Source organism: Pelophylax lessonae, assembly GCF_965119305.1.
Source record: "Pelophylax lessonae genome assembly, chromosome: 2".
Lineage (NCBI taxonomy): Eukaryota > Metazoa > Chordata > Amphibia > Anura > Ranidae > Pelophylax > Pelophylax lessonae.
In genome coordinates this window covers 160,484,164-160,501,153 of record NC_138769.1, presented here as the reverse complement: position 1 = coordinate 160,501,153, position 16,990 = coordinate 160,484,164, and the positions used below count along the sequence as shown (strand labels likewise).

At 43.5% G+C, this 16,990-nt stretch overlaps 1 protein-coding gene across 1 annotated transcript in view; it reads left to right on the top strand.

Moving 5' to 3' along the window:
• The window catches only part of BAZ1B (bromodomain adjacent to zinc finger domain 1B), a 143,758-nt gene that overhangs the window by 16,817 nt on the left and 109,951 nt on the right, over positions 1-16,990 (top strand). The window contains exon 2 of the mRNA XM_082244972.1: positions 15,978-16,094. Within this exon, the coding sequence (XP_082101098.1) occupies positions 15,978-16,094 (117 nt within the window). The remainder of the gene's footprint in view (positions 1-15,977; positions 16,095-16,990) is intronic.

Below are 16,990 nucleotides of genomic sequence, written 5' to 3'. Positions count from 1 at the left end.
ACGACCCTCGCCTCATGTTGCAGCATAATGCACGGCCCCATGTTGCAAGGATCTGTACACCTTTCCTGGAATCTGAAAACTTCCCAGTTGTTGCATTGGCGGCATACACGCCTGACATCTCACCCATTGAGCATGTTTGGAATGCTCGGGATCGGCATCTAAAGCTGGATACACACTATCCAACTTTTGTTGTTAGATTTCCTTCAGATTTACCTTTTCTATGTAGTGCAAGGGCCTGCCAGATTGCATACAAATTGAAAGTGTTTAGGTTTGACCTCATTATATGGTTTTGGTAAATCTAAAGGAAAAAGTCTTCAGAAAATCTTATAGTGTGTATGGCCCTTAAGACAACGTGTTCCAGGATCTGACAATATCCATAAACTTTGCGCAGCTGTTAAAGAGGAGTGGATCAATATTCCACAGGCCACAACAACCTGATCTACTCTATGTGCAGGAGATGTGTTGCACTGTGTGAATCAAATGGTGGTCACACCAGATACTGACTGGTTTTTGGACCCCCCCAATACAGTAAAACTGAACATTTTAGAGACCTTTTATTGTGGCTAGCTTAAGGCAGACCTGTGCAAAATTATGCTGTCTAATCAGCATCTTGATAGCCACACCTGCGAGGTGGATGGATTATCTCAGCAAAGGAGAAGTGCTCACTAACACAGATTTAGACAGATTTGTGAACAATATTTGAGAGAAATGGGCCTTTTGTGTACATGGAAAAGTCTTAGAGTTCAGCTCATGAAAAATGGAGACAAAAATGTTTTTTTTTTTTTTTTTTAATTTAGTGTATGTCTACATTTGATATTGTTTGGACATGAAGTAGACTATTGGGTACTAGACATCTAGTTGCAAATGTTCAACTAAGTTCTTGTCGCAGATCAAGGCTTTTGCTAATTATCTGTGACTGTTTGATGCTACTGTGACTGTCTTTGTGCATAGTCCTCAGCGGTATAGTCCTCAGCGGTATATGAGCCATGATTTTGGGAAGCTTTTGTTGTACGCATACTGTTTGAACTCTGACTATAATGCAGTTGGCAATATGGTTTTCTTTATACATAGGCAGTGTCTAGTTTGGGGATCAGACCTCTGGGCGGGAGCCTGACTAGAGTACTCTTTTGGTTTTAGGTTTTTGTTAGTTTTTTCGTTTTCCCCCCCTGAGTTCACAATCAGTGACTCTATATTGGTGGTCTTTCTACACACCTTCTCTAGGAAATGGGGTTTGTTGCAGCAGGTTCTACATGATTAAGCACTAGTCAGTTCTTTATACATGTATCTCTTCGATTATACTCCAGTTGTATCTGTCCATGTATATGGTTTGCCCAGGAGACCTGGCTCCTGAGGCTTCATCCCACAGACAATCATATCCCACACTTTCAGGCATTACCAGAAACATTACCTGGGCCTGACACTGGTAGGTTTTAGGACCCAATTCCAGTCCTTGCTTCAGGGGGATATGGCATATCACTACTCCAAAAGCAATTGTTTATGCAGATATCCTACAGTAGAGATGGGTCTTCAGGTTATGGCACTATATAAGAGGGTGTGCCTACACTAAGGATGTGGGGCCACTACATTATATCAGTGTCTATGTTCAATACAATAGTATATCCTGAGCCAGGGTTGCAGAGGCAGGTCATTCACATGATGTTCTGCAGCACATTTTATGTGCAATAATTATGGGTGTTTCAGCCTATCATTATTTGCTATCACTTGGACCTTATACCTGGCTTGTGGTGTTATGGCACTATATTCAAATGTAGTCAATCTGTATCTTTTTTTTTTTTTTTTTTTTTTTTTTAAATGGCCCCTGAGCAGAAGTGAATCATAAGGCCCCTTCTACACTTGTGACTTTTCCTGGGTCTTGGGACTGCAAGTCACATGACAAGTCATACGCTATTTTCAATGAGTAATGTTCATATCTGTGCGACTTAAGTCGCAGCAACTTCAAGTAGTTCCTGCACTACATTGGCCCGACTTTGTGTTTTTTAAAGTCTATAGACCTTAAGACTACACAGGCATTGCTTTAGTCCAGTGCAAAAGAGGCCTAAAGCGGAACAAATCCCATCGATTTGGGTCTCTAAAGTTAGCAATCCAGGAATGTAACTTGCCACATGTGCTTGTTGCATCAAACTCTTTAACCATCAAATGGCTGGTGTCATGACTCTCATCGTATGTACAGCTCCACAAGTTACAGATCAGACAGAAGCACCTTCCTTGGCCGTAAGGGATAATGGGGTTTAATTCTGCTTTAAGGCTGTCAGGAGATCGGTCTACAATCTCGGCAGTGCTGAAAAATGCATAAAATGGGGAGAAACTGAGATGTGCAAAGCAGGATCAGTCAGTGTATTACTGAATATTTCACAGTAGAGACCCTTATTTTTAGTGTTTTACATAGCTATACCTGCAGAAGGGGTCAGCCTGAGGTGATATAGCAGGACTTCATTTTCCGACGGTTCTCCTTAACAGAACGTTGTGTAACAAGCTACAGACTCCCTCTCCAAGCCGGGATCTACCCAACTCTACTCATATCAGTATCCCAATTAGCGCCAGAATCCTTGGGGGGGACATGGACTTAATACTCGGGAAGAATTCCAGACATTTAAGTTCAGATGAGGGAACCATTATGCTTGCGTTTGCAAGAATGTACCATATGATTGTTCATACGTATTGCTCATGTGTGTAGTACCTGATTGGCAGTCTAGAAGTTTCTGTGTATTTCTTTCTTTTGTGGTTAGAGCGGTTTCCTGGTCACCCCTTTCTACACTGATGGTCAAGGGCGTTGTTAGTCCATGCTTTTGTAGCTGTTTGGACACATCAGGAGTTGCAGTGGTAATTATGGTCTAGGTATCATGGAATTCTACAATACTGTTTTATGCTCCAGTCTCCATAGTCTTATCAGTAGTTCACTCCGATTCAGGTATGAGTGATCTCTTAGCTATTTTCAGACCCAACCATGGATGGAAAGCAGTGTCTCCATGGTTAGTGCTTGATTGGCTGCTCATTGGATGGTGCCTGAGTGGTCCCGGGGCCAGTGACACTTGGCAAACCAAGCGGCATAGTGGTGGTTTTTGTGGTCATTTTTTTAGGGTGGCATTCTGGTCACTGCTGTAGGGGATTTTTTAGTCCCTATTGCCTCCAGTGCGTGGATTATTATTCAAATGGTCCACAGTAATTTCAGCATGATTCCTAAAACTGATTTAATTAGGGGTCCCTTCTACTCCACCTAGTTGCAGGTAGAACCTCTCATTGGAGTCAGTGGTCATTTCCCAAATCTTTGACATCAGTATGGACAGAGGAAGGGGTTCACCTCAATACCTCCACAGGGCTGGCAATTAGATCAGACTAGCATCTTTTACATCTTCCAATCTTAACCAGGTACCACCCAAAGGGGGATCACAGCCCTTTCTACCAGGGCCTGGCCATTTTACGCCAGACCAGATCTGCCAGGTGGCAACCTGGTCGAGCTTCAGTACCCTTACAAAATATTACAGGACAGATTTCCTGTCCAGCCAAGACCAATATTTTCAGTGGAAAGGTCCTTCAGGCTGTAGACCCCCCCCCCCCCCCCCAGTAGTGTTACTTGCCAAATCCTCTTGGATGCTGCCCTGGAAGACGACTTGAGAAAAACAGAGCAAGGTACCTGGTAACTCTTTCTGGGAAGTCTTCCAGGGCAGCACTCGTACCCATTCCTATTTTTTTAGGCGGAAGTTTTATGGAAGGATCATGTATATTTTCCTGTTCCTCCAGTACTTTTATATTACTGAGGTTTGTTATGGCTTTTTAAAATGGTTGATGTGTTTCCTGTTAGGTGGGAGGAGACCTCTGATGCTGCCCTGGAAGACTTCATAGAAAGAGTTACCAGGTATCTAACTCTATTCTTCCAAGTTAATGTGACTGCTTTGTGAAAACTGTAAAAGGGATATTTAAAGTGGTTCTAAAGGCTGAAGGTTTTACCTTCATGCATTGTATGCATTAGGGAAAAAAAAACACCACCTGTGTGCAGCCCCCCCCCCCCCCCCTATAGCCCAACCAATACCCGCACAAGCCTGATCTTCCAATCTTGATCCAGCAATATGCACAAAAGCATCTGCTTTTGCAGTGCTCTCCCTCCTTATTGGCTCAGGCACAGCAGTGGGAGCCATTGGTTCACAGCCAGTGAGGGAGCCTGGGCGGGGCATTTTTTTTTTTTTTTTTTTTTTTAGCTTAAAAAAAAAAAAAAAACTTTACAACGTACCTGCTTTGTCCAATGGTTTTGCAGAGCAGCCTTGATCCTCCTTCTTAGGTCCCCTTCACTGCTCCTTGCCCCTCCCTCCTGTTGAGTGCCCCCACAGCAAGCAGTTTGCTATGGGGGCACCTGAGACGAGTTGCAGCTTTGTGTCCATTCAGACACGGAGATGCCGTTCGGCCCTGCCCTCTCTAAATTGGCTGACTTTGGCAGTAGTGGGAGCCAATGGCACCACTGCTGTGTCTCAGCCAATCAGGAGGGGAGATTCCCGGACAGCCGAGGGACTCATGGACATCACTGCATAGAGATGGGGCTCAGGTAAGTAATTGGGGGTGCTGGGGCGGCTGTTATAACACAGGCATTTTTATCTTAATGCAGGGACTTTTTTTTTTTTTTTTTTTTTTAAACCTGTCCTGCGGGTTGCCTCGAACTATGATCTCTTAGAGAGATTGAAGAATCTTCAGCATAAAGAATTTCAGTTGCCAGGCCTCCCTCTGCTCCCAGTGGCAGGTTGTACCACAATGTGGAGTAGGCAAATTAGCATTTAAAACACCTTCTGTAGATTCAGATGCCAAAGTATTTTTGGTTGGCTTAAAGTGATTGTAAAGTCTGTATTTTTTTTTTTTTTTTTTTTAACCAACATGTTATACTTGCCTGCTCTGTTGCAGTGGATTTGCACAGAGCAGCCCAGATTCTCCTCTTCTCGGGTCCCTCTTTGCAGCCCCTGGCTCCTCCCTTCAGTAAGTATTAGGGGGTGCTGGGGTGGCTGCTACACCCAGGTTTTTTTTATCTTAATGTATAGAATGCATTAAGATAAAAAAAAAAAACAAAAAAAACAAAAACCTGACTTTACAATCCTTTAAATAGTATTGCACAGAGTTGCCCTGAACCTCCACCGGCGCTCCTTGCTCCTCCTCTTTGTGCCATGTGTTTTTTTTTTTTTTTAGGTTTGATCCCGAGCCACTCTGCCTGCATCCATAGACAATGCCCCACTCCCTTTTAACTGAATTATCCTGACAATAGCCGTAGCCAATGGCTCCCCCTGCTTCCTGTCAGTCCCTGTATGAAGGGGGGTGGGGGTGCTGCAGCTGGGCACAGTGCTGGATCGAGGGAGGACCCGGCAAGTATGATTGGGAAGGGGGGACGATACTACTATAACATTTAACTTAATGCAGGGAGACTATTGGGTGACAGGTATGTGGGGTTTGTTTATTTTTATAATGCAGTTTCATTGACTTCAGTTGTGACATTTTCTACTAGGTGTCGCCTAATTTAAATAAAATTTCCTCGATTTTGTGAACACTCCTAAAGTAGGTTTTCCTAAGTCATCCTCCAGGATAGTCACATGAGATTGGCTCCTCCTGCAGGAAACACCAGCTCAGATATGTTTAAAATGGCCACCCACCGGCTGCCCCTCCAGTTTTCTTGTCCTGCATACATGAGCTGAAGACATTCATCCACTGTTTTATTTTTTATACCCTGTTCACGGCAGGTGTCCCTGGACACCACCTCCTTCTGCCTGTATTTGGCTGGTGAGACCACCTGCTTCAGGTCCTGTTTGGGGTGGGGGGGAGGAAATTCTAGTGGTGAACCTGTAATCCTCACAGGATGCCTCCTCTTTGACCTTGTTTCCCAGTGTGCCTTACCTTACACCAGGTTGTGTTTTAATTAGGGCAAGGGCTGGGGTGGCTTGTCCTCCCAAGGTGGTGGTTCACCTACCTCTGCTCAGGCCAGTCTGGGTTTTTCCCTTAGTCAGCCGGTTGTCCTGTGTGTGGCGGAAGTGACTATTTCAAGATGGCGCCATACCGAAAGTAGCACGGCAGCCATCTTGAGTCAGGGAAGGAGCGCACATCAGTGCGGGAGGAAGTTCCCCTGTCTAGGATTGGCGTCAGCATCTCGGGGGACAAATGGGACAAGCTCACACCCGAGCATCTTGGGGGAGGTGGGTTAGATCCCTCTCCTCTCAATCTCCCCCTGCACAAGATGGCAGCGAAGCAGTTCATCCTGAAACTGGTGTGCTACTTCCCCCTCCAGGTGGTCCCAATGGCAGAGGACCTTGCCCCCCTACCAGAGGCGGCTAAACCAGGCCCCAGTTTTATGGTAAGTGGAGGGGAGAAGTTGGATGGAGTTCTGACTTTGGGGCATACACTTCTAGGGGGAAGGAAGGGTAGCTGGTGTCTCTTATGCTGACCTTCCTTCCCCCACTGTTGTCTTTTACTACCAGCCAAAGTCTCTATAAACTACAGAGCCGGCAGACAAAGCCAAAAAAGAAATGCTTCAGCGCAAGGATTCCCCTGGATACTGACAAACCTTTCTAAAGATTTTTTTAGACTTTAAGAAATAACCTCAACTCCAAAATCTATACAAACGTCCATTTCTGAGCTCAAGAGCCCGGATCAACCCTCTACTTCATCTGGTGTTTCTGGGGCAACACACAGAGCGAAAACAGTAACATCCCCAGCCGTTCATCTGGCATGGCTTGCCTACTCTGAGTCGCTTGAGGAGGAGGAGGAAATCTTTCAAGATAGCTTGGATTCCAGACTGAGCAGTGCCTCCCAAAATAGCCAAACATCTGTTCCCAGCAGAAGAAACAGAGGAACTCCTTAAGGCTATCTACATCATTGAGGACATACAGGAGGTTGAGATCCCCAACTCTGCATGCGACTGGTTATAGAGGTCTGCAAGAGCCCAAAAATAAGTTGGTTTTTCCCTAAGGCACTCAAGATTTTCTTTCGAAGAAACCGAAGGGGTCCCGATCAAATGCCCTAAGCTATAGGCATCTTGGGCCAACGTTTCTAAGAACTCAAGACTTGTCCTTTGAGGATATGGGCATTCTTAAAGACCCACTGGATAAGAAAATCTGTGAAATCAATGCGACAACTAAGAAGGGCCTATGAATCAGGGGCTGCTGGGTTCCAACCCAACATGACTAATGCTTTTGTAGCCAGGAATATGGCTTTCTGGCTAGAGCAACTTCAGGGGCACCTAAAAAAGGTCCCCGGCACAGAAGAAGCACAAGACTCCCTACTTTTGATAGAAAAAGGAGTGGCGTATATGGCTAATGGGCTGCGGAAGTGGTCAGAATATCCGCTCGTACCACAGGCCAGAGAGGCCCTCCGGCTCAAAACCTAGGATGGTGACTACGCGTCAAACAAGTTATGCAACATTCAATAGTAGCCTTCTGTTTGGTCCGGAACTTGATAAAGTATTAGATAGCTGACAGTCCTAAGGGTTTCTCGTCCAAAAGGAATTTTTTTTTTGTTTTTTGTTTTTTTTTTCTCCCAATGCCCCAGAGGAGAAACCCAGTCAAGGAGAAAAGGTTAATGCCCAAAGAAGATGGATCTTCAACAAAAATAAAGGAGTTATCCATAACAAACCCCAGGGATGCCAGCCTTTCAGGGGGGGGGGGGGGGGGGGGAGTCTATGGCACTTTTCCGGTAATGGCAAATTTTTTGTCTCATCCCTTTCGGAGTCACTCCACATAAGGGAAGCCATGGAGGCTGCAGTCACGGATCTACTGGATGAGAGGGTGATCAAAGAGCTTCATCCTTCTCAACACGTCAGGTTTCTACTCCCCAAGTTTTCCTCGGGACAAAACCCTTGTGCACTGCCTAATCTTGAGCCTAAAGGGTGTCAATCGCTCAATTCGGTACAGAAAATTCAAGATGGAGTCTTTTAGGTGAGATCCCTGCTTCCGGAGGCAGCTTTTCTGGTAACTCTAGACCTGAAGGATGCCTAACTACATGTTCTGCTTCATCCCAATTATCAAGCATTCCTCAAATTCGCTATCTGATCAGAAAAGCAGATCAGCTTGCTCCAATATCAGGCTCTCTCCCTCTTTGGGGATTTCTTCAGTTCCTCTCATTTCCCCCAAAATCGTGGCAGGAGTGATGCAGGAGCTCAGAATGAAGGAAATCCGAATAATTCCTTATTTGGACGGTTTTCTCATAGTCTGACAAAGGTGGAATTATTAACAAACCTACAAACCTTCAAACGACCAAAACTTTTCTCACCCCCCTTAGGCTGGGAGATCAACAAACGTCCAACAGAACCCTATCCCAGCGGTTGGTTCTGGGTTACACTCTCGATTCAGTGGCCCAAAGGCTATTTTTGCCAGAGGACAAGATTACTAACTAGTCAACGTGACAAAACAGCCGATCTCAGTACCCAGGGCAACAAGGTCAATAATGGTCCTGCTAGGTCTCATGTCGGCCTCCATTCCGGCGGTCCAATGGGCCCAACTCCACATGAGAGCTTTACAGTGCAACCTCTTGGGCCATTGGGATGGAAAAACATCCTCTCTGGAGGAAAAGATCGCAATTCCCCTGAACATCTGGAAGTTCCTAGCTTGGTGCCTGAAAAGGACACTCACAAAGGGAAGACTCTGGCTGACACATCAGTCACCCCGGATGCAAGTGCTCTCGAGTGGGGAGCCCACATAGGACACCAGGTGAGACAGAGAGCTTGGTTCCACTCTGTGAGCCAGAAATCTCTTCCAACATAAAAACTCGCTGTGGTACGGGAAGCCCTACTCGCTTTTCAAAAGGAAATGACAGACCTATCCAAGTACTGTCTGACAATGTCACGACAGTGGCATATATCAACCACCAGGGGGGCATACAGTCAAAACATGAGGGTAGCCCATGACTAACTTTCGTGGGCCGACACTCGCCTGCTTTCCTGTCAGCCATCCATATAAAGGGAGACGATCAAAGTGCTAGTGGACCTTCTAAGTAGCAGAAAGCTGGGTCCGATGGAGTGGGAGCTGACCCACCGGATCTTCGAGGGACTCACTCTGAGATGGGGGTCTTCAGAAGTCAAACGATTTGCTATGGGAGACAAAAGGTAGTAAATGACTTCTTGTGGAGAGGAGTATTCTCTAGGAATAGACTCCCTGGGGTTTCTTTGGAGATTCAGCCTCGCCTGCGCATTTCCGCCATCCCAACTCATTCCAAGAATTATCAGAAAGATGTGGCTGGAAGGTACAAGGGTGATCCTGGTAGCTCCTTACTGGCCAAAACTAGCATGGTTCACACCCCTGAAAAAGATGGCAGAAGACTCCTGGATCCTTCCGATCAGAGCGACCTAGTTCAATCAAGAGCCCATCACCCCCATATCCTGACCTTGAAACTAGCAGCATGGACCCTTAACGGTGCTTACTACTAAACAAGGGTCTCTGCCAGGGTAGATGATACCCTGCTTCAAGGTGGGAAGCTGTTAACCAGGAACATTTACAACAAGATATGGAAAGTACAGTAAAACCTTGGTTTGAGAGTAACTTGGTTTGAGAGCGCTTTGCAAGACGAGCAAATTTTTAAAATAAATTTTGACTTGATATACAAGCGATGTCTTGATATACAAGTAGCGTCATGTATAAAAAAGAAGAGAGGAGCCTCTAAAGTGTAGCAATATGGTTACATTTAATGAAGGTTCAATATTTAGCAACTCACATGGTTGATGAATAAAACAGGCACATCTAAGTATGCAGGCATCTGGGGTAAAGCTGTCCACATAGACCATCCTCCGCACTGCCATCGAACGTCATCCCTTCCCCGCTGCACTCCACGAGTGCTTCAAAGCCTCACTTTCAGATCACTCTACTGCAGGCTATTCTTCCCGGTCACGATTGCAGACTGACAGTGGTGAGAGTCGGTGGTTCAGAAGATGGTCTATGTGGACAGCTTTACCCCGCATGCCTGCATACTTAGATGTGCCTATTTTAATCATCAACCATGTGAGTTTCTAAATGTTGAACCTTCATTAAATTTAACCATATTGCTACACTTAGAGGCGCCTCTCATCTCTCTTATATTCTGTAGCTCTGCTAGATTTTGCTTCTAATCCCCTTGGGAAGGCTGCATATTGTGGATGGACATTTTATGGTTACACAACCTATCACATTGCTATAATCTTTGTATATAGACTATAAACTGAAGGACTTGTGGAACGAATCATCTGAGTTTCTATTATTTCTTTTGGGGAATTTCGCTTTGATATAAGAGTGCTTTGGATTACAAGCATGTTTCCGGAACGAATTATGCTCGCAATCCAAGGTTTTACTGTATATACTTCTAAGATGCAGTGCAAAAATAAAAATCTAAAAGGCATTGACATCATTTTGGATTTCCTCCTAGATGGCGCAGAGGCGGGGCTCGCTGTCAGTACCTGCAAGTTCCAGGCAGCAGCCCTACTGTCTTCACATGCCAGTGAATAATGCACTAGTGAACGGTTTTTCAAATCGATCGAGAGGTCTCGTCCCAGTAAGCGTATAAGAGTAGCTCCCTGGGATCTTTCATTGGTACTCAAGGCCCTTACCAAGGACCCCCTTTGAAACTCTTGCAGAAGCTTCTCTAAAAAAAAAAAAAACCTTTTAAGGTTGCGCTACTAGTTGCTATCACTTCGGCCAGGTGTGGGTGAGCTGCAAGCTCTGTATATAAGAACCTTCTTTTTTTTTTTTTTTTTAACCAGTTTTCTAGAAAAATTGATACTCAAAACAGACCCTGTGCTCCCTCCTTATGTTGCATCAGGTTTTCATCGCTCACAGGAAGTGGGGCTCCCTTCTTTTTGCCAAAATACCTCAAACCAGGTGTAAAAAAAATTTCGCTACACTAGACATTGAGCTGTGTCCTGCACTATTTAGTGGTTACTAAACCATTCAGGAGAGCGTCCAACCGTTTTTAAATTGTTCGGAGGCACTCAAAAGGGTAAAGTGGCCACAAACTCTAGTCAAGATGGATAAAGTTGACTGTAGGAGAAGCCTACTTGACCCAAAGTTAGACCATGCCTTCAAATGTCACATTCGATGCACCCTGTAGCTACTTCTTGGGCAGAAAAGGCTGGGGCATCCATTGATCACATTTGCAGAGCAGCCACCTGGTATAGTAACTACACATTTGTGAGACACTACAGGGTTGATCTAGTCTCCGCCCAAGATCAGACCTTTGGTGGTAAGGTCCTGAAAACGGTAGTCCCACAGGTCCCCCAGGAGGAGGAGCCTATCTTTCATGTGACAGTTCTGGAGGATTCCTGGAAAGGGAGTTATCAGGTAATCAGACTTTTCAGACCAGAAAAGAGCTGGTAGATTTGTTCACAGTAATGAAAACCTCAGGAGGGATCTTAGTCCTCTTCACGCCCAACTCTGACAAGGAGATGGGGACTCCACCATCGTAAGTAAGTGAAATTCTACAAACTCTCTTTGGACTGAGGGATCAGCGCTCAGTCCAAAAAGCTGCGTCTGATGGTGCATTAGTGCTTATGGGATAAAGGGCTTGCACATCTGGAAAGGCACCATCAATGCTAAAATACATCTCCATCCTTTCCCAAAACCCCTAGTCAGTTCCCAGATGTTTAGTGTTAGAAGGATGCTACACCATATTAAACGTGGCCATGTACCAGCTTTTTGGAATTGGGGTTGTACTTTTCTGTACTCCATTGCCCTTGAGCTTATTAATTTGTAGGCTGAACAGTTTGGACTTTAACCAAAGAGTTTGGGAACACACCTGAAATATTTGGAAAGGCTACAAAAAAGTATATCTGCACTTTTAAAAAAGTAATAAGACCCAAGTGGTTTAGAGTTTTGGGATATTCAAAAACTAAAAATTGTTTGCAAAGGTGCATTATTGATGCGTCCTTGCTGCGTTTTAAAAATGCATTTCAGTGGGAACGTGCATTTGTGTTTTTTTTTTTTTTTTTTTTTTTTTTCCTGACCAAAAATGCATCAAGCAAGATGTTTTAAGACCACAAAGGAAGTGCAACAGGGACTGACCAAAAATGCATCAAGCAAGATGTTTTAAGACCACAAAGGAAGTGCAACAGGGACTAGAGTGAAGACAGAATTTAAAGGAATGCATTGCCGATAATGGCTGACAATAAATCCATATTCATTTAAATTCATAATTAAAGTCAAATACTTTGTATATAATATAGCACACAATAAAACCTTGGATTGCGATCATAATGCATTCCAGAAACACGCTTGTAATCCAAAGCACTCGTGTATCTAAGTGAATTTCCCCATAGGAAATCATGGAAACTCCGATAATTTGTTCCACAACCATTTATTCATAAGTCCTAATAGTCCATAAAAGGGTTATAACAATGTGACTTAAAGACAATTTCAGGTAATGCCTGGGCAATCTTCCTGTAATGTCAGATCCAAATCGCATCAATTAACATGCACACTGCAGCTAAAAAAGCTGCTTTTACATTAAAGCTTTTTTTCAGCTTGAAGAAGCTTGTGGTTTTTTTTTTTTTTTTTTGAGCATAACCCCCCCCCCCCCTTGACAAAACCGCAGTCTATGGGCACAAGTCAAGATGGAAGTAGTACAGGAAACTTTTCTATAGTCTGAGCGATTTCAATGATACTAATAGACAGCTCTCATTGGCTAAAATGGAATGTGACATCTTGTAAAACACTTGACGACCAAGTTAGTCACATTCCAAGGTTTTAATGTGTACACTTTTTTTTTTTTTTTTTTTTCCTAACTGTCTCCAGCGAAGGGCATCCTGAATTTTTGGTTTCAGCACACATCTTGGTTCACCTCTAAAATATTCATCTAAACCTGAATTTGTTAGTACAAAGTGAAGTGGGGTGTGATTGTTTGTTTATATAGAAATACTTTCTGGTGTACTTCTATTTTTACATGTGTGCAATTTTTTTTCGCTTTACTATTCATCATAGTTTTATATAGGGAATTAAAATATTTAGTGTTTTGTTCATTATGAGCGTTGTTTAGGTTGGTAGAGGTTTTCTAATCGTGTGTGAAATTATTTGCCCTATTAAATCCGAATATATTTTTACATTGTAATATATGTACGGTATCCAATTGGGAATTTGTCTTTATTTGCACTGTCAATGAAGTTGGATCTACTCACTTTTAAAGAAAAAAAAAAAAAATTCATTTTTATATATTTTGATAGTATCTCTTCCCCCCCCCCCCCCCCTCTTTAAAAAGATGAGGATACCATCCTTTCTATGACAGTGAAGCAGTAGTTGCACTCAAAACATTTTTACTTTTTTTTTTTTTTTGCACTGGAGATGAATTGTATGACTGTTCTAGACAGGGTAGGGTTAAGAAAGGTGTGGTAGTAAGAAGGTAGAAGTGAAATCAGATGACTTGGCCACCCCCATCCCTAGACAAAGTTCTGTTATGAGATGCCAAGTTGCAAGGTGTGGCCGAGGCAGGTACTCATTGATATTCTCCACAGCTTTCTTGTGGAGCACTCTGGAGCAGAGCTGGGATGTGTTATGCAAAGACGTTTGGTACAACTGAGATACATTTGCATTAGCGCAGAAGTTGAATCAAATTAATCTGGTCATATCAGTGCAGACTGTTGCACCATAAAATGTGTGCCCTCCCACCATGAGGGTGAAATTAGGTCCTGCAGCATGCTCTCTGCCTCTATTTTTGGCAGCCCCCCTTTTAGTGTTCCCTTTGTATGTGGTGTTAGAGCACAGGGTGGCATTGGGACATTTTCCTTTAGGTGGCGATATATAGGCTGTGGCACTTTTTAAGGGGATGGGCTAGTTGGCCATTTTTTGGCCTATTCTAGTGATTCCTTGCTCAACAATTTTTTTTTTTTTTTTTTTTTTTTAAATAAAAAAAAATACAATTTTACGAATTAAAAAACAAAAAACCGTGTTAGCCATTTTTTTTTTTTTTTATTGTATAATGTGAAAGATGTTATGCTGAGTAAATAGATACCGAATATGTCATGCTTTAAAATTGTGCACACTCATGGAATGGGAACAAATTACGGTACTTAAAAGCGTGGCCTATTAAGATTTTTTTTAACAGTTACCAGTTGAGTGTTAGAGGTCTAGTGCTAGAATTATTGCTCTCGCTCGAATGATCACGGCGACACCTCACGTATGGTTTGAACATGGCTTCCATGTGCAGGCGTGACTTGCATATGCGTTTCGTTGAGGCGCGTAAGCATACAGCTGCAAGCACCCCCCCCATATTTGCGTTGTCAGCACGAAGGGGTAAATTGGCCCTGAGCGGTCCTAGCAGATAATGTCTGGCTCTTTAAAGATGCCAGAGAATACGGGTTGGAAGCCATCTTTAACCACTTCCGGACCACCAGCTGCAGTTTTACGTCGTACTTTGACCTTAAATACCAGGGTTATGTTAGCAGCTGCCATAACCCCGTTATTTATTTTTATTTATTATTTTTTTTTAAACGGGCTGTCTGCTTCAGCATAAAAGTGGTCCCAGCGGTGCATTCGCCCCCATGCGCAATTTTGAAGCATGACATGTTGGGTATCAATTTACTCGGCGTAACATTACCTTTCACATTATAGAAAAAAATTGGGCTATTTTTACAGTTTTCTTTATTTTTTTTTCTATTCACAAAAGCTTCTCTAGAAGGATATTGTAATGCCAACCCCTTGAGGGGGTGGATGCTGAATTGGAACCAACCTTGGGTGCATATTTTTAGCACGGATTACTGTAGTAATGTCAATGGTCCCCCCCCCAAAAGTGTCAGTCAGTCAGGGGTCTGATCTGTTCGCCGCAGTGTCGCAGTCCCGCTAAAAATCGCAGATTGCAGCCATTACTAGTAAAAAAATGACAAATCTTTCCCGTAGTTAGATGCGATAACTTTTGCGCAAACCAATCAAAATACGCTTATTGCGTGTTATGATTTTTTTTTTTTTTGGGAATATTTTATGTAACCGAATGTGAAAAATATTTAAATTTTTTTTTTTTTTTTTTTTTTTTTTTTTTCCCCCCCCAAATTGTCGTTCTTTTTGTTTATAGCGCAAAAAATAAAAATAGCAGAGGTGATCAAATGCCACCAAAAGAAAGCACTATTTGTGGGGAAAAAAAGGACAAATTTTATTTAGGTACAGCGTCGCCCGACAGCACAATTGTCCATTAAAGTAACTGCCGAATCGCAAAAAATGCCCTGGTCATTAAGGGGGCAAAAAACCTTTCCGGTCCAGAAGTGGTTAAACGCTTATAAAGGAAACGTGCAGTTACACGCATTTGGCGTTGAAATGCCGGTAAACTACAGTCCTGAACGTGATTTTTCTGCTTTAAAATAAATGCCTCTATCCTCAACTGCCTATAAGGCTCCGTTCACATCTAGGCGTTTTGGGGCGTTTTTGGGGCGTTTTTCTGCTCTAGGATCAGCTCTCAAAACGCCCAACAAGACAAATCCTATTCATTTCAATGGCCCCTGTTCACATCTGAGCGTTTTGACGCTGTATACAAAACGCCCAACGCTCAAAAAAGTACATGAGCTTCTTTTTGGGCAGATTACAGGCGTTTTCCATTGAACTCTATTCAATCTAAAAACGCCTGCACAAAAATCGCGGTAAAAATCGCGGTAAAAAACGCCGCAAAAATCGCGGTAAAATCGCGGTAAAAAACGCGCGAAAAACGCTACGCTCAGGTGTGAATGTAGCCTAAACGATGAGTGTACATGTGCACATAACAGTGGAGAGTTCGGGGGCTGCTGAAAAAAAAAACTCCAAACTACTCCTAAACGTCAGATTATCAGCTGTGGTGTACATGAGGCCTAACTCGAACGGGAGTGATTCCCCCATTGTGTGTGGATAGAATTGAGTCCTTTTTCTTTCGTTCAACCAGCAGATTCAATGAAAGAAAATGACTTGTGTGGCCAGCCTTTGTCTTCATTTTCAATCCACAACACTTAACTAAAGGTTGTCAACTTTGCTGTTCATGAGCAATAAAATGGTAGTCTGCCAGAATTATCCTTAACCAGCTGTCTACAGAGAATATGAAGCCCGCTTGCAGCGTTACGCAGAACGGATCTGGACATGTAAAAGTACCGGAAGCAATCAGCTAACTCATAAAGAGGCGTGGGACGAAGAACAGGAAGTGACAGAACTGTAAGTAGCTGTATTTTGGACAAACATTTAAACTTTTTTTTTTTTTTCTACAAGATCTTCTATAAAATGCAAGATTGGATCCAGTTTTATGCACCCCATGATGTCAACCAAACATTCTAAAATTGAATTTTTCTTTGTCAACCATTCCAAAGGTTCTGTGGCCATACACATGTAATAGAATCGGAATTTGTTTTAGGTGGGGTGGGCAGAGCCTGATAGGGGACCGAGTTCAATCAGGTCTCCTTTACTTTTGATTGACTGCACATGACACTAGTCTCATTTCCCCATCGGGCTCTGCCTACCCAGTGACCAGCCATTTCCCAATTATGGGCATTGTTTGGGCAATGACCCCCTGTATCACCAGCTACTTGTTTACTTTTAGCATTCGGCTGGGGAATTTCCTCAGCCAATGGCTGAATAGGGCCAGGGATAGAGTACCGTGCAGGAAGCTGTCCAGGGCTTGACAAACTATGCTTTGAATCTAGGAGCCAGCTAAAAAAAAGTTATGAGCCAGTTTTTTAAATCAGCTGCCTGGCACCCAGTACTGCATGTCCGGGACGTCGTGCAATAGGAATTGCTCACGCCTGGTGCCAAACGAAAAAAGATGGAATAAAAAAAACTTTAGTTTTTCTCCACTGATGGGACACCACTGATATGCACTCCCCAGTGGTACAGAAATGGCGACAGATCAAGCCCTCAACCCAAGTTATCAAACTGGGAAGGAGATGTCGGAGGTGGGTGGGCAGTGAGAGCAAGCAAGGGGACCACATGGGGAGAATCCAGGATGCAATTTGCAGTCATGGTGACCTGGCACCTGGGATTTGTTGAGCCCTGAAGCTGTCACATTGACTGTTTCTTAGCACAGACTTGCCCCACTCCGAACACTGGCATACCTT